At 56.7% G+C, this 27,202-nt stretch overlaps 1 protein-coding gene across 3 annotated transcripts in view; it reads left to right on the top strand.

The window, feature by feature from the left end:
- Nucleotides 1-25,849, top strand: part of TTC7A (tetratricopeptide repeat domain 7A) — a gene marked incomplete at both ends in the record, with an annotated part of 122,842 nt that extends 96,993 nt beyond the window's left edge. For all 3 annotated transcript variants that reach the window (XM_079720466.1, XM_079720465.1, XM_079720467.1), the window contains 5 exons: nt 1,152-1,268; nt 4,710-4,807; nt 6,516-6,650; nt 12,693-12,895; nt 25,628-25,849. In XM_079720466.1, the coding sequence (XP_079576592.1) occupies nt 1,152-1,268; nt 4,710-4,807; nt 6,516-6,650; nt 12,693-12,895; nt 25,628-25,849 (775 nt within the window). The remainder of the gene's footprint in view (nt 1-1,151; nt 1,269-4,709; nt 4,808-6,515; nt 6,651-12,692; nt 12,896-25,627) is intronic.
- Between the last annotated feature and the right edge of the window lie 1,353 nt (nt 25,850-27,202).

Genomic DNA, 27,202 nt, shown 5'->3' with positions numbered 1-27,202 from the left:
CACCCAGTGAGAACCAGGAGTCGCAGCCTTGTTTGGGCCTCAGTGGCTCAGCCAGGTTCTCCGCAGGCTGCCAGGCAGCTGGTGCGCGTCAGTGTGGCTGGCAGTACCCGTGGGAAAAAGGTGGCAGTACTTCCATATATGTGGGTAAACAGCCACTGCCTTGACCCTCCCCAGGACCCCAGACTCCCCAGCAGTTAAAGATCTATCACTTGGCACCACAGGGCATCCAGACCCCGTCCTGGTCATGCTGAGCCAGTGTTCTGCCGGTCTGTCTGTGTCCTGGGCAGAGGGAGGCAGCCAGCCAGCCCTGCCTCCTGCCTCCTGGTGGGCCAGCACTTTCCCTCTCTTCCCAGGCCCTCTCACGGCCACATCAAATCACTGCGCTTACCCCAGAGGACTTCAGGGTTGGGGGTTGAGAGAGATTCTGAGGTTGTTCCTAAATGGTGACTGAATAAGACTTCATGTCACTTTCATCCTATTGAATGTATAAGGAGGGCTGGTAATTTTTGGCTATCCAGGGAAGAATCCTTTGACAGAGTAAAACCTGACCCTCCTCAGGTATACAGGGTCAGGACACAGTTTGCATTCATTTAGGAGATGTTAACTGAGCACCTGTTGCCTGCTGGCGAGGCGGAAAGCAGAACCCTGTGCCCTTCTGTGACCTTTTCACCAGTCCCTTGCTTAGCCTCATTCCTTGAGTCAAAGTTTGCTTCTGGGTCTGTCTCTTATATAAGGCCCCGTCGTGGGCCTGGTGGGCCATATGAGTAAAAAGACAGGCACGTGTTCAGTGGGGATGCTGCACAGCCGAGGGTGTGGAGGGAGAGGAGGGGCAGAGAAAGCAAGACCGTAACCACCCTGGACAGTGCTTCAGACGGTGGGCGGGATAGTACACCATCAGGGGACAGGCGTGAGCGACAGGGACACTGGTGAATGCAGAAGAGTGCTGTGCGCTTTGGCAGAGAGGATGGAGAAACTGAGGCACAGAGAGAACACGTGGTCCAGGGATACAGCTGAGGCCCCTGTGCGTGTGGGCACTCTGCCTTCTAAGGGCTGGGGAGGTGGGCAGAATCCCTTGGGGTTCCACCCTGGGAGGAAAGCCAGGGGAAGGGGGCCCCCTCAGGCATCCTGACGGCCGTGCTCTCTCCCCACAGCCTGATGTTCACCAAGGTGAAGCTGCAGCAGATACTGAAAGGCCCAGAAGAAGCCCTTGTGACCTGCAGACAGATGCTGCGGCTGTGGCAGACCCTGTACAGCTTCTCCCAGCTGGGGTGAGTGGCGGGTCCCTCCAGATGGAGTTGGGAGGCGGTGGTTGCCAAGGCAACAGCACACAGCTGAGAGGCCATGATGCCTGGTGGGTGGAGGTGGTGAGGATGTTTGAATGAGGGAATGGGACTTACTGCTGCTGGGGCCTTTTACATCCCTGCTCTAATTTTAACCTTTTGACAATCCTCTATGAAGGACAGAAAGAGGCTGTTTAGGAAACTAAAGTTCAGAGGGGTAAGAAGGAAGAGAAATCATTATTAAGCATCTCCCCCATCAGCTGCTTTTATCTTATCCACTGTCAGATTTTACCTCACCCCAGGGGGTAAACTGGGACTCAGAGACCTTACGTAACATGCCGGAGCCACTCTCCTGTAAATGGTAGCGGTGGAGCTTGAACCTGGATCTCCGGAGCCCCAGCCTATGGAGCCTGTCACTTCTTTCCTGGTTCCATTTGGAAGCTGGGAGAGGAGGGGAGGAGGAAGCTGAGTTCTGAAAGGGCCCCCCACTCCTCCCCACTCACCCACTGTCCCCACACATCCCATCTCCTTCTCCAGTTCCCAGCCCAAGCTCTGGGATTCTCCTGGGCCAGAGCAGGGCACTCTTGTCCAGGCTGAATCTGCAGATAGTCTTTGCTCAGACCTACTGGGACACCTGGGCTCAGCCTATACAGCCCAAAGCAGAAATGGGCCTCATTTCCGCGTGGGGCGGTGCACCGCCCCTTCCCGGTCCCCTGGTACCACCTCCTCCTCCCCTTGTCTGGCTGTGTCATCTCCTCAAGGGACCCCACTCTGGTAGGTATATGTATTTTCACAGGGACTCTGGCAGCCCAGCAGCCTCTTAAAATCCCCAGAGGAATATCTCTAAAGGTGCAATTTACAGAGGAGGCCTCAGGGTAATCTGATGGAATAAAATCCTTGGGCAGGGTAGGGTCGGCCCTCTCTTTGCAGGCCTTTGGGCTTGGGAGATTCCAGGGCCCAGCAGGACCGGTGGGTGGAAGCTGCCAGCAGGCGGCTCTGGGGTGAGGGACTTTTCAGAAAGGAAATGGGGAACCTCCTGGCAGCTGGGTGCTGTGAGCGTGAGGGCCAGACTCTGGTGTGAGGGGGCCCGCGTCTGGATGCCCCCCGCTCTGCCACTCACTGGCTGTGACAGGTCCCGCAGGTGCACAGCCTGGCTCCCCTTGCAGAGAGGAGCTGTCCCCAGAGCTGGCAGAGAGCGCCCCTTAGCCGGGTGACCGGTTGCCTGCTCATCCAGGCGATCATGATGGGGCCCCTCTGAGCTGCAGCCTCATCTCCAGCGTGTAAGGCTTAGCCTGTGCCACCCCTGCGGGAGCAGCAGAGCTATAGAGCTGTCAGGTGCTCTCCAGGGTGGGGTGGTCAGGTTTGCCTTGGGGTCTTTTCAAGTCACCACCCGCAGCCTCATCCCTGGGGAACCCCCGGCAAATGGCCCCTGGCCCCACCAGCCCAGGGTAGAGCAGAGCTCAGCCCGGCCAGCTGCCTGCAGGCAAATTGTTGGGACCAAAGGGTTGATTGGATCCAGTCCCCTCCTGGTTTGCCCAAGAAGAGGGAGCATTCTTTCTGAACCTGGAGCCACAGAGCAGAAACTAGGGCTTGTAAAATCTGGGCTGGGGCAATCACGGATCAAGGCCAGAATCCACAGCCTGAAGGTCTGGCTTGCCCCGCCCCACCCTGCCAGCTCCACCTCCACTTTGCTCCCGGGCCCCGCCTTCCTCTGCTCTGCCTGGGGCCAGCCCACACGTCCCCTCCAGGAGGCTCCAGTGCCCGGCCTCTGATGGCCCAGCGCAGCCCTCTCTCCATCTGGGTCTTCGTTAAACGCTCATCTTGGACTGTCTCCTTCCATCTGGCTGTCAGGTTCTTCAGGGTAGGGGCCTAGGACCAGGAGGCAAGAGGTCCCCAAGATGAGCTGTTTCTGGAGCCCTAGGAGAGCCCGCTTCAGGACGAGAAGCTGTGTCTGTGCATCCGCTCCAGGCCAGCACAGGCTGGGCACCTGCCCACGTCCTCACTTAGTCCTCACAACGACCTCGTGAGGTGGACATTCTCACGCTCATTAACTCCACAAAATAACTGTGATCATCTCAAGAAGAGAGGACTAAGGTCTAGAAAGGTTAAGTAGCTTTGCCGAGGGTCACATAGCTAAGGAGGGCAGCCCTGTGGCTTTCCCCCAGTGTCCTTGGCTCTTTTGCCCTGCACTCAGATGCCTCCCGGGAATGAGAAGGGGGTGTGAGAGGTGGGAACCAGCCCGACCAACTGTGTTTTTGTGGATGGTTTCCTCTAATGCCCACAAAGATGGCTGTGCACCCAAAGAACCAAGTTCAACTTGAACCGGAGTTAGGATGGCAAGGATACCCCGGCCCTGGCGTTATTTGTGGGACCATCGTCTTGGTGCCCCTCTGAAGGGAGGAGGCCTCTGGCCCCCAGCTGGGCCTGCCTTCTCCTCTCCTGCCCTTTCTGCCTCAGTCCTCTAAGCTTCCCCAACCAGCAGGTTCAAGGCCACAGACCCCCCCCCACCTAGCAGCGGGCAGGGGCTGCCTGGGGGCTGTGTGTGCCCCAGGATGGGCACAGCCAGTTGTGCTGCCTTTCTGAGCTGGTGGTCCCCCCGCATCCCACTCTTGAGAAAAGAGGAGCCTCCCTAGCCCTGTGGGAGCTGCAGGGACCTGGGGAATTGGCAGGTCTTGTTTATCTCCCACCCTCGGGCCCCCTCTGGCTCTTCCGGGGCCACCCTGGCAGCCCCGGGGAGGGGGAACCTGAGGCAGGGAGCGGCATCTGGGCCTTCCTTCCCTGGAAGGTGGGGGGCTACAAAATCAGGCTTCCCTTGGAAGCCAGTCCACAGTGCCCGCTCTGTGCCTGGCTCTCTGCTAGACGTTGAGAGGGTAACGAAAAGTAGAAGGAATAGATGGATGGGAGAGGTTCTCATCCTCGGCATACGTGATGCTGGGATCCACGCTAATGGAGAGCAGGGAAGGGAGGCAGCGTGAGGGCGGGGGAGCCACAGGAGGCCTCTAGATGGATGTTGGCCCTCAGGCTGGGTTCTAAACAATGCGGGGTTTGGGTGGACCGAGAAGAACGGCGAGAACATGCTTGGTGGCAGCGGCATGAGTAAGCATGTAGCTTTGGAAACAAGATGTGGCAGCGTTAGGGAATAGTGAGGAGGCTGACGGCCCCACAGGCACACAGCGGGCACCCTGTGCGTGTGTGTAATCAGGACTAACATGTCAGGTTAGCGTCTGGGGTGAGCCAGATTCTAGAATCCCAAGCCTGAGCTCCGATCTGGCCTGCTGCTCTGGTTGTCTCCATCCTTCCTAGTGGTCTTTGGCTCTGTTCTCGGGCCTGAACTCTTCAACCCCAGAGCCTGCGTGGCATAAGGCTCCCCTCATTCTCCATGCCAGCCCCCTCCATCTCACCGGGGCCTGGCCCTCCCTTACCTTCCAGAGGCCTGGAAAAGGATGGCAGCCTCGGCGAGGGCCTCACACTGAAGAAGCAGAGTGGCATGCACTTGACTCTGCCCGATGCCCACGATGCAGACTCTGGTAAGAATGTGCCCTGTGGGCAGCCGTCCACGTGAGCCCACAGCTCCCTCTCCCAGCCTGAGCATCTGCCCGCCTGGTCAAACCCACCCCACCTCCTGCTGGCCACTGTGCTAAGGGGCCTGTCCTACCTCGGGCCTCTTTAGGGCCCATCTTGGCCAGATGGCTGCTGACCCTGGGGCAGGAAGTGGGCAGCTGGCGTAGGCGAGCGAAGGACCCCACCCCCTGTGTGGGGAGTGAAGAGAGTGGGGGAGACTGGGGTGGAGAGGGGGCTGTGGAGCACGGAAACCGTTTCCCCTTAGGAAAGCTCAAGGCCAAGGTCTGCCATGATCATGTCCACCGTAGATCCATCGAGTAGAAAAGAAGGGCTGAGCTTCTGTTTACAACTGCAGACCCAAAGCTGACTGTTGTTTCCCGGAAAAACTCATCCTGATGTCCACGACTTGTGAAATTCAAACAAGTTCGGGATCTGCAAACTTACATGTTTTAACCCAGGACCTGATTAAAGCAAACACCTTCCTTAAAAACACAAGCAGAATTAGTCACGGGAATATAAGCACGAGGGAGTTGTATTTGGTGGCATTGCTCATCTTTTCCACTCCTGTGGCCGTGAACCAAGTTGTGCCTTAGTTGTCAAGCGATGGAGCTGATTTCTGAAGCCACGCCCAGCACCTGACTTGAGAGGCAGGTCTGAGGATTGCTGGGCTGGACGTGGAGCTGCGGACTCCGAGGAAGCAGTGGTGACGGAGAGTGTAGCTCCCTTGCAGTTAGAGAGGGAAGGACCCTGGACAAGGTTATTAGGATTCTGTATACACCTGCCTTATAAACTGAAATCATCTGTGGTTTGCCCTGAGGTCTACTGAGTTTATTGGAGCCTTTACTGCCTCTGAGAGAGAGGGAAAAAAGTGCTCGCATTTCACCTGCATGTGAATTGTAAATGTCAACGGCTTATATATCCTGAACAGGGACCCATGTCACTCTGAACTGCCACATGGAGAAGTTCTCCAGAGGGCACAGGGTCTGGCCTGAGCTGCTACCCAAGGATCCTTCACAGCCCAACCACCAATGGGACCTTTCTATAAAGAAATAATAGGCACTTGTGAAAACAGAAAGTAAAAATGGAAAAGGAAGAAAGGAAAAGTCATCCGTCAGTTCATCACTCAGACCTTAATAAATGGCCTTTCAGACTTTCGGAAACATGTCCGTATTTTCTTGTTTGTAAAAATGGGATCATACTCTTTTGCAATCTGCTTCTTTTTACCAAACTGTATAATGTCAGCCTCTTTCTGCATCGATACCCATATTTATGCATCGTTATTTTAATGACTGCATAGTCTTGTATGATTATACTCTCACTTATTTTTAATCAATCCCAGTTGGCGGACAGGCCATTTGTGTCTTCGGTATCCCAGGCAGTGGTAGAATGCCCGCAGTTGCTGACATTCATGGTGTTCTTCCCTAGTGATTAACTCCTAGAAGTCGGCTCACCGCCTGATTGCCCCTCAGAAAGCTCCTCTCTCCGGCCTGGGTGAGGGTAGGAGGTGGGCCCCTCCTAGTGGGTCTGTGCGCTGTTTAGCGGCTGCTGGGCCAGGCTGCCCTGCCCTGACTTGGCGTGCCCTCTCGGTCCCGAGGGGCTGCGCAGCCTCTGTCCTGGGGCCTGCAGTGGGGCACTCGGACTCTGTGGCTCAGCCCCTCCCACCTTGCTCTGCAGGTTCTCGGCGGGCATCGTCCATCGCAGCCTCCCGGTTGGAAGAGGCCATGTCGGAGCTGACCGTGCCCAGCTCGGTTCTGAAGCAGGGCCCCATGCAGCTGTGGACCACGCTGGAACAGATCTGGCTCCAGGCTGGTGAGTGTCCCCAGCCCCAGTGACACCCACCCCCCTGCCTGCAGGCCACCAGGGCCCCCTCTGGCTCCTCTGGGTCTGCCCTGGCAGCCCAAGTTCGCAGAGCTGTGTCCTGAGGAAAACTAGTTAGGACTCAAACCCCCAAGAACTCACGGGAGAGCTACAGCAGAGGTGAGATGTGCTGGCCCCAAGAAAGCGAGGCCTGGTGGTCAAGTTCGTTGAAGGCAGAGGGCTGGTAACCCTAGGGTTGCCATTTGGGCGACAGCCTCTCTTGACAGCTAGTGGGCACCGTTGCCACCATGGAGTTTGAGGGTCTCTCAGATTGGGGAGGCCGGCGGCTTCAGAGTTGCACGACTCACTTACTGCCTGTCCTGATCTAAACTTAGCTAGTGTGTGTCAAGCAGTTAGCACATAGTAGGTGCTCGGTAAATGGTTCTGGGCTTCTGTCCTGTCCACTAGAATGACGGTAGAGGCAGAGGCAGCGTGATACCCCCAGCGGTGAGGTTCCTTGATGTTTGGCTAAGGGATGCTGAGGAGTGACTCGCTGAAGTGATAGAAAATTTAATCCCACAGTGGTGTGAGAGGTGGATTCGAGTGAAAAAAGAGAGAATCAAGGCCGGAGATGTACCTGAATGAGATAAAATGGCAGCAGCAAAAGAAAGAAGGTGGCGGTAGGATAAGTGGAATCCTAAAAATGCACCAGGCCAACATGCTCCCTTGACCCAGGAGTGAAGCTCCTCACCTTTTACTGATTACCCTCCTATCTGCCTCCTCTCCAGCAAGGGGGTGTCGCCGATAGCCCCGAGGGGAGATGGAGAGGAGGCAAAGTAGATATTCCGTTCCTGGGACCTGCGGATTTTGCAAGTCAGAGTTAGAATGTGCTTGTTGATTGAGGATCTAAGGTTCCCCGCTGCATGGATTTCACATATGGACACATTAGTATGCAGACGCCCCCGCTCTCCCCTCCACAGGCTCTAAGTCTGGGGGGAAAAGTTGGACCAGGATTCACAGAAAGACTAGACCGGGAAGCATGTTAATAATGCAAATATTGCCCCAGTTAGCACATCAGGCTCCCTTAGGATGCTAGGGATATGGGGCTGTGCTCCACCGTCAGCTTGTTACATCTGAAGTAGGAAGAGGAACTTTGAAAAATCCAGAGGGATAACAAGCAAGGCCCTAGTCTGGGTCAAGATAAATTGCATCCCAGTCTGTCTTGGCAGTAAGTTCCGTCATTAACCCAGTCTTAGGCTGGTTAACGTTATATCCTTCATCTCCCAGCTGTCATCCTCCTCCCCTCCCTCTGCAAGCCTCTTTCCCATTCCAGTCTGATGTGAGAAGCCTCACGGAGGGTTTCCGCCTGAGAGATGAGTTTCAAAAATGTTGCCTCTTTGGCAGTGGGTTCGTGTGAAAATGGGAGAGGCACCCAGCCCCATAGATGCTCCAGGATCCTGAGTGTCAAGAGATGCCTTCCAGGGCTTCCCTGGTGGCGCAGTGGTTGAGAGTCCGCCTGCCGATGCAGGGGACACGGGTTCGTGCCCCGGGGTGGGAAGATCCCACGTGCCGCGGAGCGGCTGGGCCCGTGAGCCATGGCCGCTGAGCCTGCGCGTCTGGAGCCTGTGCTCTGCAACGGGAGAGGCCAGAACAGTGAGAGGCCCGTGTACTGCAAAAAAAAAAAAAAAAAGAAGAAGATGCCTTCCAGAAGGGCAGGATGGCCCCCCTTTCTCTCTCACTGCAGCTCACATCTCTGGGAGCTAACAATGTGCTAGAGAGAGGGAAATAGGTGTAGGGAGAGTTCCCCTGCCCTGGAGGTCCAGGGGCTCACAGGCGGCTGTGGCCTTTCCCTGGGTCAGGGGAAATTAGCCTGAGTCCCAGCTCCCAGATGGCAGATTGACACTGTCTGGGCTGCCCTGGCTCTTTAGGCGGCCCCGAAGGTGGAAGCTACCCCTGCTGTCGGCTGGGCAGACTGGGGACCTGGGGTAGGGCCATCAGGGCTGTGCCTAAAGAGCGTATTTATTATAAAGATAGAGTTGAGACGGAAGCTACGTCTGACCCTTGGTCCGACAGGCTCGTCTGATTCTTCTGTCTCCTTCTTTCCTCCTCCTTTCTTCCCTTACCTTCCTCCACTCTCCATTCTTGCCCAGCTCCCTGCCCTTCTCCCTCCGGCCTTCTGCGCCCGCTTCCCACGGCCTCTTTTCCTTTGCTCCTGCCTGCGGTTCTTCCCTCCTCTCTGCCCATCAGCCCCTCCTCCTGAGTCCGTGAGGAGAGCGCTCCTGGGACAGGAGGTCGGGAGCCCAGGCCTGTACAGCCCTGACATACGTGTGGCCTGAGGAAAACGGTGCCCCTCTCTGCATCCCAGGGATGGAGCGTCTCAGACCAACCCGAAAAATCCCTTCAGAGCTTTAGATTCTCTGTGTTACTCTCCTGGCCGTTCTCCCTTCCGGCCCCCTGCTCTTCTCTCTCATCCCTCCTCCCCCATCCTTCCTTCTCCTTTTTTCTGGGCATCCATATGTCCTGAGGGTTTGCTCCATGGGGAACTGCTTATTTCCTTTAGGGGACAGTTTTGGGGGAACCCCCTGGGGCTCAAGGTGTATTCTTTTTAGGGTCTAACCTTCTCTCCTGCCCTGGGGGCCCCTGCCCTTTTAGCTCGGGTGGTCCCCCTTCCTTTCTGGGGCCTCACGGAGGGCCTCTAGGAAGCGCATCTCCCCTGGTGAGGCCCCTACAAGGCCTTAAGCGTGGCCCTGGGCCCTCCCTCACCCTGCTTCTCGGCTCAGCAGCAGCCAAACGAGGCCTTCCTTCCTGCAAAGAGGGCCCAGTACTGGCAAGACGGGCAGGAAGACTGGAGCCAGCTCTGGGTGCAGGGTGAGATCAGGATGCCTCAGAAAAAAACATAATAAAAGGGACTGTTGCAAAGCTCCAGGGAACAGATGTTTTCCATTTGGAGCCTGCTGAGAGAAAGCACAGAGGAGGGTGGGTGGAGAGAGATGGAAGGAAGAAGAAAAGCCGAGACAGACAGACAGACAGGAGAGGAGGTCAGGAGCAGGCAGAGAGGGAGATGAGAGAAGTGAAAATCGGAAGGGAGGGGGAGAGAGAAGGAACCAAGGGGATCAGAGAGGGGCCTCTGACACGGAGCGGGCAGCAAGGCCCCTGTTTGCTGGACTGGTGACCTCGACTATGAGAATGCAAGGAAAACCCAGTAACAGTGGTTGCTCATCCAGCCCTGGCCAGGGGAGGCCGGGATGGGTGTGGGCACCTCGGGGCCCTGGCAGCCAGGACTGGGAGGTAGAGGATCGGGCAGTGGGTGGGCACTGTGCCACGCGGCTCCTGCTGCAGCCGAGGCCGGCTGTCTGGGGAGCACCATGTTGGGTAAAACAATTGCCCAGGGACGCTGAGGCTAGGAAAAAGGGGTGCATTGCAGCCCCCAGACCTGTGGGTGTGTGTGTAGGTCAGGGACCCCGCCCTGGAGGCTGGGCCTGCCAGGGGCTATCTGTAAAGCGGCCAGGAGCCCTCACTTCTCTGGCTCTGTTCTGTGTCATCTGGTTTCCTGCCTGACTGGTAATGAAGTTCATCAGAGCAAAGCAGTCCTACCTATTTTTCAGGGTATGTTCTCTGGTGTGGGCCCAGGACCCCGAGGAAGAAAGAAGGTGGAGATCCCTATAATTGAAATCTGTTGATGTGAAGGCACTGTGAAGAGTTCCCAAGGGAGGGACCGGGGCCAGCCTCCAGAGATGGGGCTCAGGAGACAGGGCAGCAAGTTGTAAACAGCTTAATGAGGTGGGCCAGGACCAGGTGGGCAGGTGGGCCAGGCCTGGGGAGGGTCTGCTGGGACAAGGTCCAGGGGAGTGGAGAGCTGGCCTCTGAGCTCAGCTCCTGGCAATGGAGGAAGCAGCCCCAGGGGCTGGTGCAGGACAGGCCTCCCCACGCTCAGCACTCACACCACACACTTCCTTCTGCTTCTCCCTTCTCCTCTGTGACCCTGAAAAGCCCTGCCGCAGTGTGTCCCAGCCCTCCAGGTCAGCACAGCCTCCCTTCTCTCTGCCAGTCCAAGTGTCCCTGTGCCTTCAGGCCCCAGCTCAGATGCCGCCTCCGCCAGGAAGACTTCCCTGACCACACCAGGGTGACCCTAGCCTGACCCCATCCGAGCACCCAGAACACTCAGCGATGGCACTTGTCACTCCACTGCCCTCGGTCACTCCAGTGGTTTGGTGGCTCAGCTGCTCTGCTTTCCCCCCTTCTCCTCTTTCTCCTTCTCATGGGAGGGCCAGGCATACGGTCAGTCCTCAGCAGCTGGACATTGGACCCACGTATAAAGGCAGCCGGCGGAGAGCCCCAGGCGGCAGCTCCGGAAGGGAACACAACTGCAGAGCAGAGGAGAGCGAGGCTGAGATAGGCAGCCCTCCCTGCCGGGCCCCAGGTTCAAAGCCTACCCCTACTGGCCTGGCCTTCCAAGCTTTCCACCGTGGGAATCTCCAGTTCAGGCCGTCTCTGAGGACAAGAGCATGTGCTTCTCTCTCACCTTATTATAGGAACCTGTCTCCTCTGAGTTTAATTAATTCTCTGATTCTCCCAAATTCTCACCTCCAGAAGAGAAAAAGAGTACCCTGCTCAGAATGCCTTCTGCAGCATTCAAGCTACTTTGATTACAGTGGACCTTAGGCCACATTCATGCTGAGTGCCCGCTGTGCTGTGTGCTACAGTCAAGGCCTTAGGCCTCCTTCCTGCTTCTTGTTGGAACCAGAAGACGGGCTGCCTGGGCCCAGGTTGTCCACCTTTTCTGGGAGCTTTCTTTGGGGAGTCTGTTATCCGCCCCCAGCCCCCGGACCTAATCTGAACTCGTGTAACCTCAGCTCTTGGCCTGTTCTGGGAACAGCTCTTGGCAAAGCCCCCAGCCCGGCTCTGCTTGCCCTTCTGTGCTCCCTCCCATCTGTGCGGGGCAGCCGGGCCCGCACTGCCACGAGACGAAGGCTGAGTGGGCTGCGAGGCACCTCCGATGCTCCGCGCTTCTGAGGGTGCCCCCAGTGGGTGTGTACCTGTGCAGCGTGGGTTTGAAATGCGCGTCTGTGTGCGTGGGCCCGCAATTGGAGAAACTGCCCTATTTTCTACTGATCTGGGGGAAGAAGGCAAAGCGGTTGTGGGGCGGATCTTCCCCACCTGTTGGTTGAAAGGCGTGTGCGTCCCTGATTCCTCTCCATGCGACAGAAAGTCCCGAGTTTGGAGGGAGGCCAGGAGCTGCCCCTTCCAACCGAGGGACTGGGGTGAGGCCCTCCCTCTCTCAGCCTGGTGTGTCAGCCTGGGGCGCGGGAGAGTCTCCCTCCCAGACTCCTGAGGATTAAATGAGAGGAGATGCTTGCTTGGCCCACGGTCAGCTCTCAGTAAGCGCAGGCGGGTTTGTAGCTCCTCAGCGTGAGCCCCAGCCCTGCCCTCCGCGGGCGCTCCCTGGGCCTCCTTCCTCCCACCCCTCCGTGGTAGCATCACTTGGCTGTCCTCGTCCTGATCACGCAGGTGGATTAGCTGTCTAGTCAGCCGCCCTCCCTGGAAAGCGACCTCATCTACCTCCCGCCCCCTCTTCCCAGATACGTGATGAATAGGTGAAGTGACGGGACGGAAGAGTCACCCAAGCAAACGCTTAGCTGCAGGGGACCCCACTCAACGCCAGGCTCTGAAGTCAGACAGCCCAGCGCAAACCCTGGCTCCATCGCTTACTCTCCCTGTGGCCTTACGCGAGTTCCTTACCGTCTTTGTGCCCGTTTCCTCCTCCCTGAAGTGGGTAATAGAAGTGCGTTGTTCACATAGGGTTTTGTAAGTGTTGGTGGAGTCGGTCTGCGTGCAGCGCAGAGCATGAACTTGACACAGAGTGAGCACTCAGAAACCGCGGCCTGCAGCTACCGCCGCACCCCAGAGCAAGCCAGTCCCATGCAGCGTCTCGGTGGGATGGCTTCCATCACCCAAGACCAGTTCCTGAACTCCGGGGGCTGGCGGTCGGGATGCGGGAGGGGGCCGCTGCCTCTGACTTTTCCCACCGCCTCACCTGCCCTTCTGGTTTCACAGCCGAGCTGTTCATGGAGCAGCAGCACCTCAACGAAGCAGGCTTCTGCATCCAGGAGGCCGCGGGCCTCTTCCCCACGTCACACTCAGTACTCTACATGCGGGGCCGGCTGGCCGAGATGAAGGGCAGCCTGGAGGAGGCCGAGCAGCTGTACAAGGAGGCGCTCACAGTGAACCCCGACGGCGTGCGCATCATGCATAGCCTGGTGAGTCAGCCCCGCACCCGCTCCCAAGGCCTCAGGGCCCTCCCTCCCTACCCCGCAGCCTCCACTGCCTACAGTGCCCTGCTGCCACTGTTCCCTGCTGTCCAGGGGGAGGTGGCTTCCTCCCTGCTCTGTTGCGAGAACAGAGACCATTCTCTGTTCTTTTTCTTTTTTTAGATGTTGGGGTAGGAGTTTATTAATTTATTTATTTATTTTTGCTGTGTTGGGTCTTCGTTTCTGTGCGAGGGCTTGGCAAGCGGGGACCACTCTTCATCGCAGTGCGCGGACCTCTCACTATCGCGGCCTCTCTTGTTGCGGAGCACAAGCTCCAGACGCGCAGGCTCAGTAGTTGTGGCTCACGGGCCTAGTTGCTCCGCGGCATGTGGGATCTTCCCAGACCAGGGCTCGAACCCGTGTCCCCTGCATTGGCAGGCAGATTCTCAACCACTGCGCCACCAGGGAAGCCCCATTCTCTGTTCTTGTAGAGACGGGCCATCCCCCTTCAATCAGAGCCTGCCTAAGGGGATGAGGAGGATTGGTTGATTCTTTGTGACTCCCTTTTGCTGTGTTTCTGTAAGGCGATCTAGCCCCAAAGGTTTTCACTGTTACTCATCAGGTCCCTGCCCTGGAGACTCTAGGCAGATAACAAAATGCTTTTTCTCGGGGGTCCCCAGGCCCTCCCTGATCACGGGGCTGCCTTGCCCATTTGAGAGGAGCTCCATGCCTCCTTGTGGGATTCAGGCGATGTTTTGGGGTGAGCTGTCATGTCAGGCCTGACTCAAGCGCACATTGAGAATGGCCTCGGGGTGCTAAGAGGGGCCGGCAGCCCCTAATCCTAGGACATGGAGCCCAGGACTTGGGTGCCCAGGGCTCAGTGACTCTCCTGTGGGAAGGTTCAGAGGCTGGGAGCAGGATGCCGGTGCTTTTGTCCTGGCCTTGCCATTCTCTTCCTGGGTGATCCTGGGCAAGTCAGCCCCTTCTTGGAACCTCAGTTTTACTCACCTGTGCAATGGGGATTCTCTGGTCCAGGAAACATCTAACAGGTGGTATAGCATACCCTAGGGAAGGCTGTTTTTCCTTGCCTTCCTTATCTGCTTTCAGAGGGCAGGTATCAGGATAAATGTAGTGATTGAAAGTGTACAGGCCTGCACATGCACAGTGATTTCTGAAGTATAATTTAGGAGCCCACAGCAACACAGTCTTTCCCAGTCTCAGGGTCTGGGTTCCACCTCAGATGTCTCACTTTGAGAGCTCTCTGAGGAGAATGGCCGTGAGGGTATCACTGATGTCTGCCCCATGGAGAACACAGAAGCATCAGGAGCATGGCTCCAGGTGGCTGAAGGCTTATCATTGACAAAAGGGGTCTGATGTGTTTGTGAGTAGAAGCTACGAGGAGTTAGATGTCAGCTCAGTGTCAGGAAAAACGATTTAACGCTTGGCATAGTCCAAGCACAGACTCATGAATCAACTGGTGAGGATGTTGCCCAGAGAATGTAAATATCCCATGTGGAAGGAGCTGGACCAGGTCATCTTTATAAGGTCCTTGCTAACCCTGAGAGTCCTTGAAAACAGACTAGAACAGAGATTCCCATCTCAGCCTGATCTCTTAAAGGATTTCTAGCTCAGGCCCATGTAGCAACATCTTGGCCTGGTCCAGGTTCCCTCCACATGGCGCCATGTTGCCTTCCTGTCGGCTCAGCAAATGTTTGTTTTTTGCAAGGCACATCCTCCTTCCTCCCACAATTCAGACATTATCTCCTCTGATAAATGCCTCCCCGGAGGTCACATCCAGAAACTTGATTAGGGATCTGGGAGGGGGTATGTGGGCTCTGTCGTTAGGCCTGCAGCCAGGCAGACGGCTGCCTTTCCCTGTGCTCGTGGATATGAGCCTGCCGTCTCGGTCTCAAAAACCCGACCAAATCCAATAACAAGTAGAATTTTGAAGCAACATGTACCATTTTTCATTTATGCTTATTATTGTTTGTAGCTATTTTCCTGAAACTGAAGCAGTTTGCAAGGGTGGGTTTCCATGGTAACTGAATAAGTTGTCTGGAGTGTGTCCCTACAGATGTTTCTGAAAAGGTCCCTTTTCTCTTCCTGGGGTGCCTTGCTGATTTGATATAATCGGAGAAAGGACTGCCCACTGTTAAGTTACAAGCAACCAGAGGGGCAGTCGGCTCCGGCGTGGGCAGCCCATCCCCTTTCCACACTCTGTGTTCCTGCCAGCGTCCCACACATAGGCATAAAGAATAGCAAATTTCAAGCCTGGGGAAGATTTACTAAGCACTGTTTTCCCAAAGGCATGCGAACACTTTGGCTTGTTGGACTCCAGCGTTCCCTGAGCTAAGTGTCTTCCCTGTACAGTCCTCAGACTCAGGACATCTGGAATCTAATCCCGGCTCTGGCCCTAATTCACTTGGGTGATTTAGGAAAAGACACACTTAACTTCCATGCTCCTGATGTCTCCTTTTATAAATGAAGAATGAGCTTCATCATGACTAGACCAGTGTCGTTCTAATCAAATGAGGTGACGCACGTGAGAGTGCTTCCGGAAGTCTGCAGTGCGGTATCAGAAAAGACATAACACAGCACATGCCACACTCTCCAGTCCCTCGCCCGTGACAGGCGTCGCTTATCAGTCACAGCGTTTTTTCCCACTGAGCACAGATGGGATCTTGGGATCTTTTTCACCATGGTGTACTGCATGATGGGAATCACTCCCCATCGGTCTAAGTGAGCTTGGCACTTATGTAAGGGATTCACAAATCCCTTCGATTTGATGTGAATCCCTTAGATTCACAAATCTAAAAATAGTAGCAAATGAGAGACACAGCAGTTGTCTCAGCGTGAGGTTGGTGCATGCTTGGAGAGTTATCCAGAAAAAGGAATATGGAGGGGAACTGGTACACACACCCCCATTGGAGTCATTGCCAAGGCAGGTTCCCAGGGAGGATGTCCTGGCCTTGCCGTGCCACTGTGTCTCTTTGAGGACATCGGCCTCTGCTAGGTACAAGGGGAAGGAGACACAGCCCTCCCCTGAGAGCATGGCCACCCATAGCCTGGTCTGGAAGAGCTCTGGGCTCCTCAGTGAGCCCTCTGATACAGTGGCTGAGTCCCACGCTCCGAGTTCTGGAGAGAGGAGGGCAGAGATGCACTCAGTGAGCTGTGTGGGTGCCCGGTTCTGCCCTGCAGTTCTTGGGCAGGATGGTCCAACACCAGGAGGCCGGCCTTGTGGCCTCTCCCGGGCTTTGTACATGGGACAGGAGATTTGGAGACAGGCTGGAGAAAGCCACTGGGAGGGGAGGGCTGTTGTTTTCAGGAGCCGGGATTCAGGCTTCCGAGGACATGAACTTTGGCCCAGAAGCATATTCTCTGCTCTTCCTGTCCTTCAGCTCTCCCGGCCCTGGATGTGATGGGGACGTTTCCATGGTTCCAGCTCCACCCTGGGCTCAGCTCAGGCTTTTCCACCCAGATCAGGCAGGAAAGCGACACCTCTTTGGCAGTGCTGTGCCAGCAAAGAGTTCCCGCCGTGCGTCCTGAGGAGTCTATGCCGTCAAGCCCCGATCCCACAGGCTGCCACCTCCACCAGGCTCAGGGATGGCCAGGTGGCTTTGGGAGACTGCCAGGTGTGGAAAGAGAAAGACATGCTCTCTGCCAATGGAAATTCCCAGTGAAATCCCAGAAGCAGGTCCTGACAGTCTCTGCCAGCTCCGTCTCAGCCTCCCCTCCAGGTAGCCGGAAACCCCACTCACTCAGCCTGGCTGCTCAGAACTTAATTTACTGGCAGAGAATCTAGTTGAGAAGGGGAAACCTGAACTTTACCTGCCTGTCCCTGAGGAAACCTGAGAAAGGAAGCAGGGTCCTTCCCAAGATCAGCAGAGGAGTTGTCCCTCGGGTGACACTGTTTTTCAGAGAAGGCTCCATGGGCTTGGCCGAGAGGGGACCTCCAAGGGAGCAGGGATGCTTAGGGAAGGCAAGGAGCCCAGGAGTGACTGATGGAGTCATCACGTCCCTGAGAACCCTCCCAAGAGGGGGCTCCTTTGAGGTAGGTCACCTGACCTTAATGGCAGGAGGGTCACTAGCCCTGGCCACAGACTGCCTCACTCTCTCTGCCCTCCACTTGGCTGAGCCGGGACTATGGATGCTTTGGTGCAGACTGTCTCACTGCAAGTGATAGCTTCTTGAAAGCCTCAGCCAGGAGTGGGCAGGTGTGGCTGCGTCCCTGCCATCTGTGTTTGTGGTGGTTGGCGTCCCGCCCTCCTCTCCCGGGGACAGATCCTGGGAGGTAGTGGTTTCCTGGCCCCTCTCTGGGCAGGCTTCCCTGCTCTTCACTGGCCTCTGCCCCTGGTCATGCTTTCTTCTTGGGACAGAGCTTTAGCTCCTGCTGCCCCCTCTCCCCAGAACCCTTTCCACGTCGGACACCCCAGCAGTAAGGGAAGACAGCCCTGCATAAGCTTTGGCTCCTGTCATGTAATTCCCAGAGATGTGATTTCTGAAGCAATCCTGGTTGTGTGACCCGGCCTATCCTCTCTCCAGATGCCCCTGGAAAGACAGGAAGACAGTGTTTCTGTCATCTGTTGCCCTCTGATGAGAGGTGGTGATGAATTATTCCCCTGCATTCGTTCCCTCTGGCTCCCAGCATGGTTGTCTTTAAGTGGACTTGGGGCACAGCCGTGGCGTGCGACCACCCCCACTTGGCCCCAGAGCTTCTTGCCTCCCTCTCTCCAGGCTGGGGTGTGCCACTTCACTGACTTAAGTCCGCAGAAGCTCCCTCCCACCATCCCTCTCCCTCCCCAAGGCGGGGCCTGAGTCAGCAAGGACCAGGGCTCTGCCGCACCCAAACCTGAGGTTCTGGGTTGGGCCTTTTGCAGGTGCTCCAGGAATCTAACCTGGAAGGCTCTGCTCTCTAAGGTCAAAGAGGTGAACTCTGGCAGCACAGAGCTCCACCCACCCTCCCCTGACTGGTCCTATCCCCAATCCTGGAGGGTAGGACCAGACAGGAGAGCTCTGAGACACACAATCAGCCCTGCCAGCCCGCAAGTTATGGGGGTAGTTGGAGATTACTTCCCCTCGCTGGTTCAGTTTCTCTTCTATCAAATGGGGATAATAATTCAGGCCCTTGTGACCTGAAGGGGTAGTTTTAGGGGATGAGCCGAGAGCTGTGAAAAGATAAGTCAACACTGGGTATTTTTGCCACCATTCACGTGGAAGACCAGGTGGCCTGAGCTTGAGCCCCACCTTTGACTGGGCTGCTTGGCCTCACTGCCATGGGACAAGGGTCATTGGCCCAAATTTCCTTGTGCTGTTGGGTGGCCCTTGGTGCCAGCAGAGCTGCCTTTGGGGTTGCCTCTGGGGCTGGTCGGCTGGGATGGTTTTTAAGCCCCCAGTATCACGTCTGGAGGTTGGAGCACGGCATTCGAGTATGACTGAGCTGGACTTGAGTTCCACTTTGCCTATACTCACCATTTAACCTTGGCCAAGTTCTTCAACCTCCCAGCACCTCAGTGTCCTCCTCTGTAAAATGGGACTTGTGATGCCAAGCACCTAGGGCTCTTGTTAGGATTAGGTTAAAGAATTCTGTAAGTTAGTGGCCCAGTAGACAGGGTTACTTTTACCTTTTTCTTTTTTGATTTTTTAATTTATTTTTTATATTGGAGTATGTTTGATTTACAATGTTCTGTTAGTTTCAGGTGTACAGCAAAGTGATTCAGTTATACATATACATATATCCACTCTTTTTCAGATTCTTTTCCCATTTAGGTTATTACAGCGTATTGAATAGATTTCCCTGTGGTTTTTTAAGTCTTTGTTTTGTAAATAAATTCATCTGTATCATTTTTTAAGGTCGCACATATAAGTGGTATATGATATTTGTCTTTCTCTGCCTGACTTTGCTTAGTATGATCATCTCCAGGTCCATCCATGTTGCTGCAAATGGCATGATTTCATTCTTTTTTATGGCTGAGTAAATAGTCCATTGTATATGTGTACCACATCTTCTTTATCCATTCCTCTGTCGATGGACATTTAGGTTGCTTACATGTCTTGGCTATTGTAAATAGTGCTGCAGTGAACATTGGGGTGCATGTATCTTTTCAAATTATGGTTTTCTCTAGATATATGCCCAAGAGTAGGATTGCTGGATCATATAGTAGTTTCTATTTTTAGTTTTTTAAGGAACCTCCATACTGTTCTCCATAGTGGCTGTACCAATTTACATTCCCACCAACAGTGCAGGAGGGTTCCCGTTTCTCCACACCCTCTCCAGCATTTATTGTTTGTAGATTTTTTTGATGATGGCCATTCTGACCGGCGTGAGGTGATACCTCATTGTACTTTTGATTTGCATTTCTGTAATAATTAGCAATGTTGAGCATCTTTTCATGTGTTTTTTGGCCATCTGTTTGTCTTCTCTGGAGAAATGTCTTTCTTTTTAGATCTTTTGCCCATTTCTTGATTGGGTGTTTTTTTTTGCTATTGAGCTGCATGAGCTATTTGTATATTCTGGAGATTAATCCCTGTCGGTCACATCATTTGCAAATGTTTTCTCCCATTCTGTGAGTTGTCTTTTCATTTTGCTCATGGTTTCCTTTGCTGTGCAAAAGCTTTTACTTTTACCTTTTTCATTTCAAAGTGTGGCTCCCAGGCCAGGTTCAGATGCTCTTGGTTTGCAGAGGGAAGGGGATGCCCAGAGCCGAGCCCCAGACACTCATTGTAGCCAAGCCTCTCCATCCTCTGAGTCCACCAAGCGACTCTGACCAAGGCACAGAGGTCTGGGACATCAGCCCCAGCTGCCCTGCGGATGGGACAAGACGGTGCACAGTGCGAGGCCAGGCTGACCCTGGCTGAGAGCGGGAGCAGCTGGCCCAGTGAGTAGAGTCTGCATTGAGGGACGAGGGGGATTTGAGACCCCTCTTGCCGTTGCATATGTCGGGTGAGAGACTGCAGCTAAAGGGGCACGCTGGGCCCTGAGGCTGCCGGAGAGGAAGAGCAGGGGAGGCCCTACGCTCGGGCCCATAGTCTTGTTAGGCTGGTTCAGCCGCTGCTTCCTTGAAGGAGGAAAGGTGTCCTGAGCAGCTGAGAAGTGAAACTCAGCACCCAGCCTTCTGGAGGTTCCCTGACGCTGGATGAGGTGGGCAGTACATAGAACAGCAAGGTCTCTGGTTCCAGGGCCCCATGCCTCCGCATGCAGGACAGCCCGCCTGCTCTAGGCTTCTTCTTCCTTGTTGGCTTCCTGAGCCGTGGCAGAGGGCTGAGAGGGTCCAGGCAGCCTGAGGCAATGGGAGGACCTGGAAGTCTTGCGTGCTTGGCGCACACACACACACACGCGCGTGTGCGCAAGTGTGTGTGTGTGTGTGTGGAGAAGCTGAGTTCTTGCACACACACACACACAGCCCCTTGTCAGCGGAGTCTCCCCAACTCCAGTGGGGCAGGAATATTGCTTCTGTGTGGCAGGAAAACTCAATAGGAATGTCTTCTTGGCCATGTGACCTCCTAGTGCAGTGGTTTTAATGGGAGCTCTCTTCCTGGTCCCTCTGCAGTGCTGCCTGCGGTCTGCATTCCCTGATGCGGCAGTGGAGAAGGGAGGAGGGGTGGGAGATGCCAGGGCGCGTCCCCTCAGCCTGGGCCTCCTGTGTCCAGCGGCCGCCCCCAGCCCGCCTCATGCCCATGCTGGCACAGCCCCAGCACCCCCCTGAGCCCGTGCCCCGGGCTCGTGGAGGCGGGTCCCCCTGCCTCTGACCCAGGACTTTAGGCAAACCTTAGGCCAGTGTGTGGACTCCCGAAGTCCACACCAACCCTGATTAGGAAGTGGACAGGAAGCTTTCTGGCAGTGTCACAGACTCAGCTCAGAGCCATGGTTAAGCACTGTTGGCTTAATTTAACCCCAGAATCAGTGGTCGGAAAGACATGTCTGGAGGGTGTAGCAGGGTTCAGGCCTTTGCCCTTGTGCAGAAGGCCAGCACACCCCACAGATAGGCCATCACCACCCCCTTCGGCTCTGGCTCCTGCTTAGAGAGGAGCACCTGCCATGGGGTCCCCCTCTCGCTGCCCATCACAGGGTGTTCACTTCTAGAATCCAAAGTCCAGAAGCCTCGCTGCAGCCTCCTGGCCTGGCCCTGTGGGCCTGGCCGTGCTCCAGGGTGGGCAGAGCCCCCAGCCAGCCCAGAGCCTGAAACCAACCCGAAAAGGCCCAGCCCCCTGCCTAGAAGGGGGACTGGTAAGACCCCCTCCCCCGCAGGCTGTGCCCACCCTCTGACCAAGCCGGTGCTTGTCCTTGAGCCTGGCTGTGGCCCTCTGAAGACAGACGCCACCCCCAGCCGAGGGGCCCCGCTGGTGTTCACGACATCTCACCTGTGGAGGCCCCAGGAGGAGGAAGGGACAGGCGTGAGTTCCGGCCTGTGAAGAGCGCAGCCACCTCTGCTGCCCCACAAGCCCCCCCGCTAGGCTGGGCTCTGAGTGAGTCTGGGGGCACTCTGAGCCGAGGCCTCTTCCTGTGAGAGAGCCCAGGGGAGCTCTGGGTGGGAGCTCATCAGCCAGGCCTCGGGTGGGTCTAGAAGGAGTCATACCCTTCCCCCCACCAGGAGGTAGGACCAGCCTGTGGGCCTGGAGCTGGGGCAGCTCCAGGCGGGATGTGGTGATGTGTGGGCTAGGTTCTCAGCCGGGACAGATTCCTCATTCCCAGTGTGGTTGGAGGGCAGGGGCTGATACACCTGGGAGGATCCGGGAGTGCATGGAGAGAGCTGCGAGCTCGCGGGGTGTGGGCCTCCCTGAAGGGTGTGTCAGCCCCCCTCCCATCCCCACCCCTGGGGTGGGTGAAGGGAGGGAGCCTTGGAGCAGCCTCAGAGGTTGTCCCGCCATGGGCTCCTTCCTGCAGCCCCATGGTCCCCAAGCAGGGGGCTCCAGGGACCGGGAGGCTCCAGCAGCCTCCAGCCGATTCCCGCTTCCCAGCTGGAAAAGCTGTTATAGAATCCCAGGAATGTGCCTTGAGCTCAGAAAGAAAATTCCCAAAATAACTTCTATAAATACTTGAGGGTATTGGTGGGGAGGGAGCCCTCAGCCTGGCCTGCAGCTGGCCTAGCACTCTGGGCTGCTTCCCAGGGCCGCCCTCCCCCCAGAGAAGAAAAAGGCTCACACAGCCGGGACCTTCCTGCCGCCCCTCCCCTCTGGGGGACAGCGTCAGGCACTGAATCAACCGGTTGAGATGGTGCGCAGTGGTAATTCTCCAAAAGGCAGGCAGGACCCCCGCTCCCCTTCACCCCCATCCCAGGCTGCGGCCCCTGACCCCAACCTGTACTTCCCCAGAGAACCTGGGTTCCTAACAGGGGGAGTCTGAGACCAGACCCTAGCCAGGGAGGCGGCCCTCAGGCTGCCTGCCTTTGTGGCCCTAAGCAGGTCACTAAGTATGCATAACGGCCTCTGGTGTGCCTGGCTTTGCATCCGGGACCACCACCATCCCCCCAAACTCTTTTGAGCTGCTGTCCTGTGGGAAATCACGGAGCAGGCAGGAGCTGGGGACCCTGTCTCTCTCAGCCTAAGGGGGTGGGGTCAGGGATGGCACTGGAGAGCTGCAGTGAGGAGCATACCCTCCAGGCGGTGGTGTGGCAGCTGGTGCTGCCCTTAGGCAAGAAAGACAGACTTCCTAGAGGAGCAGGGTCCCCGGTGCATGAGATGAATCCCTCCTTCCTGAGATCCAGGAAGGGAGGGAAGGAAGAGGGAATGGATGACCTCGGGAATTTCTGGGGACTCCCCCATAGCCCTGCCCCTCCCTGAGCTCCGGCTATAGGCGCCAAGCTCCACCACCATCAGTGACTCGCACTTCTTTCTAATCCCTGTGTGGGCAGCACGGCGATGGCATCTCCCAGGTCAAGCATCAGAAGCTGAGAGTCACTTAGCAGGTCTGGTCTCTTCTCTCGGCACAGGGAGGGAAGGGGTCAGCCGGGATATTTGGATGGAATTGAGACACCAGTTCTGTGTTCCCACCATCTCCCTGGAGACCTGTTCTCGGGGCAGCTCGGGGTGGGGTGACTGATGGCAGGCCCTTGGCTCAGCGCCGGGCTTTGGGAGAGCAGGTGAGACCTCCCATCCTCCTGGGGCAGGGCCCCGCCCAGTTGTCAGGCAGCAAACAGCTCCGAGTTGCTACCAAACATGAACCCAACGGGCTGGTGTCTCGGGCAGGTGGCAGCAGATCCTGTTACAGGCCCTGGGCCTCCAGACCCCAGCCTGACCCCGGTGTCTCCTTTCAGGCTCTCAGGTCAGCACCCCAGGGTCGGGGGGATGTGATCCAACCCCACGCCAGCCACACAGTCTTCCCTCCCAGGGAGCCTTGCCCTCCAGAGAAATCCGCTCTTCTGTGCCCTCCCCGCCCCTCCACCCAGGACCCTCTGTTCATCCTGGGGACACTTCCGTTTGCCGTCAGCCCACCATGCACCCCTGCTATATAATTCCAAATTCATCCTTGCAGAATCCTCACAATAGCCTACGAGGTAGGACTGTTCTACCCCCTGGTTTACAGATGAGGGAACAGCAGCTCAGAGAAAATGGGCCACTTCCCCATGGTCATGGCACTTGTCAGTGGCACAGCTGGGATTCTAACCTGGCCAGGTCTTCCGGCTGTGCAGCCCTGGGCTTTTTCCCTCTACATAGAACATACAGAGGAGCCTGCCACAAACCTCCTAAACCACGAGTAAAACCAACACACACACACACACACACACACACACACACACACACACACACACTCAAGCCTTTCCCTCTACATAGAACATACAGAGGAGCCTGCCACAAACCTCCTAAACCACGAGTAAAACCAACACACACACACACACACACACCCTGTTCAGCCTGCAGACACATCTGGCCCCTTCCCAAACACCTACACACTTCTTGAGATCAGGGGTTTTCAAACTTGTTTTTAGCTATAAAGCCCTCTTTTCAAACAAAAATCTCACGTGGAAGCTCAATATAGAAAACTTGGTGTGTAAAAGCCACTGTGGCCCCGCCCCCACCCTGGGTGGCCCCACTGGCCTTCCCCATCTGTCCTCTGTTGCTCCCCCATGGGCAGCACTCACAGGGCTCAAACCTTCCATTTTTGGTGCTTAATTTTGGTGTCTGGCGGCCTGCTGTCTCGCCTTCCTGCCCTCCTCCTTGTGGGCCCTGTTCCATCATGAGCTGCTCAGGGTCCAGCTCCCAGGCCATGTGGACAGAGCCGCTTGGCCTGGAGCCCTACTGGCCAGACTGGACACTGCCCACTGGTCCTGGACAGCCCTGAGTCAGCATTGCACCCATCTGGCCAGATCCAGGAGCCCTGCCTGAGGCTCTACCCTGCCCCTGGTTCCCTGGGGACAGCTTCACCCCCGGTTGAAGAGCTCCCCTTCCTTTCCCTCCCCCTGGCCACCAGACCGCCAGCCAGTGCCTTCAGAGAGGGAGGCTTTTCCTAGGGCTTCCTGAGCCCCATCTTTCACTCTTGCCTAATTGGTCGTATTCCAAGCCCTCGGAAGACTTTATGAAATCAGCCATGTGCATCTTCCCCAGTGGGTCTCCATAGCAACGGAGGGCCTAACTCTGGGGAGTGCGGTGAGGAGGAAAATGTTCCAGCTAAAAATGTACATGGCCGTCAGTGGGCGGGCACCCGAGAGGGGGCTCCAGGCACACAGAAGGCAGCTCCCCACCCCCATTCCCTGTCCAGGAAGTCGCTGTTGTTTGGGCTTTACCTCATGTCTGAATGAGAGGATGGCCCCCCCATGCTGCTATCCTATGGCACCTTTGAGGGCTGGGACACAGATTAGTGGGATGGTGCAAAGCAGTCTTTCTGGGACTGGAGGTCGAAAGAGGACCCTGGCCCTTCCCCCTGCTCAGCACCCTGTCCACCCCACCTCCTCACACCCCTCCCAGTGTGGGTGGACGTAGAGGGGGACAAGGTGCCAGTTTCACTTCCCAACTCTGTGACAGTTCCTGTCACTTCCTCTATCTATCTCTCCAAACAACAGGGCCAACCTTCCCAGGCAGCCCTGATCCCCTCCCAGAGGCCCTCCTTTCACCCAGCATCTGTCCCTGGTTCCCCGGCCATCTGACTGTCCTCCTGTGACCCTCACCTGCCTGGCCAGGCTGGGATGGGCTCTAGGTCCCAGGAAGACAGGCTACCGATGCGGGCACGGGAGCTGTCCATTCACCCACAGGCTTGAGGTCCTCCCCAGGCCTGTAGTGCACACTCCTTGGTCTCACAGGTCCCTGGGGAGAAGGGCAGCGCCGCAGAGCAGCACGGGGCCTTGGGGTAACAGATCCGTTGACTGAGAGCTCACGCACGTCAGGCACGGTTCAAGTGCTTTGCCTATACTGTCGTGTAAACTTCACAACAACCCTAGAGGTGGGCACAGTGGTCTCTCCCATTGACAGATGAGAAAACTGAGGGCCAGAGAGGGGTGACTTGCCCGGGATCCCTCAGCTGTAATGGGGAGACCCGAAGCCAGGTCCTTGACCTTAAAGCCCATCCCCTGGGGCAAGGAGGATCAGAGCTGCCACAGTGGGTGACCCGGGAGGCCGGGCTGGAAGCAAGGCTGGGACGGACACAGAGAGGGTTTGAATGGGTCAAGGGCACGGTCACTTGACAGTACCCGAGCCTGAGATGCAGGGCCCTGTCTGGCTCGTGGCCGTGCTGCTTCCCCTCCTTACCCCGATGGCCAGGATGCCGCTGCCCCGGGACAGCCTCACTCACCCCGTCCTGTGCTTGCTCCCCAGGGTGTGATGCTGAGTCAGCTGGGCCACAAGAGCCTGGCCCAGAAGGTGCTGCGGGACGCCGTGGAGAGGCAGAGCACCTGCCACGAGGCATGGCAGGGCCTGGGCGAGGTGCTGCAGGCCCAGGGCCAGAGCGGGGCCGCCGTCGACTGCTTCCTCACCGCCCTCGAACTGGAGGCCAGCAGCCCAGTGCTGCCCTTCTCCGTCATCCCCAGGGAGCTCTGACACGGCCTCGCAGCTTCTGGGAGGGAGGGAGCTGCCCAGCGGGCAGGCGGGCAGCAGGGAGCGTGGGTCAGGGGAGGTACGGGGCCTCAGGGAGATACATCGCTACGGAACGTGTCTGCAGGCTGCAGTCCTAGTTCTCCTCGCCTCCCCCCCACCCCACCCCTGCTTTCCCTCCAGGGCCAGCGGGGACTGGGAGCTGCTCATCTGGAGCAGGGTGGACCAGGTCTGCATCAAAAACAAATCCCTTGTTCCTTGGGACTCAGACTTCGTGGAGTTTACGAGCAAGGAAGTAGCTGGGAGGCCAACACGGGGGACGCTCCCCAGTGTATCTGTGCATCATCTAGATGCGCAGTAAGGGTCTGTGAGGCTTGGGTACCTCCCCCGGCCCGTCTAAAAGCCCCTGTACTGCACCTGCCACCCTCCTTCAGTATCTCTGGCCCTGGATTTCCCGGCTTTGCACGAGCTTTAGTCTCGAACCTCAGCTCTCCGCTCCCCACGCCAAAGACGAGCTGCCCTTGGGCTGGGCCAAGAGGGTTCTTTCTCTTGGGTTCCTTCCTCGGCCCCTCGGGAGGCAGTCTGCTTGAACCCTAAGTGACTTAGAGTCATGGTGACTGGACTTGTTCCCCAGGAGCGCTAGTGGGGGAGCCTCACAGCTGTACTGCACCCCCTGCCCTCACCAGGCCTCGGTGCCTGGGGGAGCCCCATGGCCCTGGCCTCACACCCCACTGTCAGGTCGTTGCCCAGGGCAGTCATGGCTTGAAGAATCTGCTGGCAAGCGGGAAGAGGATGGACCTCTGGGTCCTCTCCCAGGTTTAAGTTAGTGGACAGTGCCTGGCCTTGCCCCTCTTTGCTTGGGCCCGCCTATAATCTTCCCCTCTGTTGCCAAGTGCCTTTGGGGCCTCTGGTGTCTGGCCAGGGGCACTGACTGGCCATTCCATTTCTGTCCACCTCCACCTCTCTAGAAACAGGCCTCAGCCACCTCCTCAGGCCCTGGGCTGTAGCCCCTAGGATACAAACATGGCCGCTGGACCCAGCCCTTCCTTGCATCAACACCTCATTCCTTCAAGCCTTACCTTTCTGGGCAGTGGGTACAGTGTAGATCCCTCTAGGGGTTATAATGTGGAGATTGGCAATCTCTAGGACTGCCCTTAACACCGCTCACCATCCACAGCCCATTTTCATCTCAGGCTCTCTCGGGTGACCCAAGCCCCGCCCTGGCCATTTGCTTCCCCCTGCCTGGGGCCAAACAGGGACTGTAATTAGAGACCCAAGGAAGGGCCGGAGCCTAGCCCCTCCCTGGTTGTGCAGGCCTCTGTGTATGTGACACCCGTCTCTACCGGGGTCCTGGTGGGT

The sequence above is a fragment of the Hyperoodon ampullatus genome (genome assembly GCF_949752795.1).
Source record: "Hyperoodon ampullatus genome assembly, chromosome: 15".
NCBI classification, from domain to species: domain Eukaryota; kingdom Metazoa; phylum Chordata; class Mammalia; order Artiodactyla; family Ziphiidae; genus Hyperoodon; species Hyperoodon ampullatus.
The sequence above is the reverse complement of the archived record's forward strand: the minus strand, read 5'-3'. Positions and strand labels throughout refer to the sequence as shown.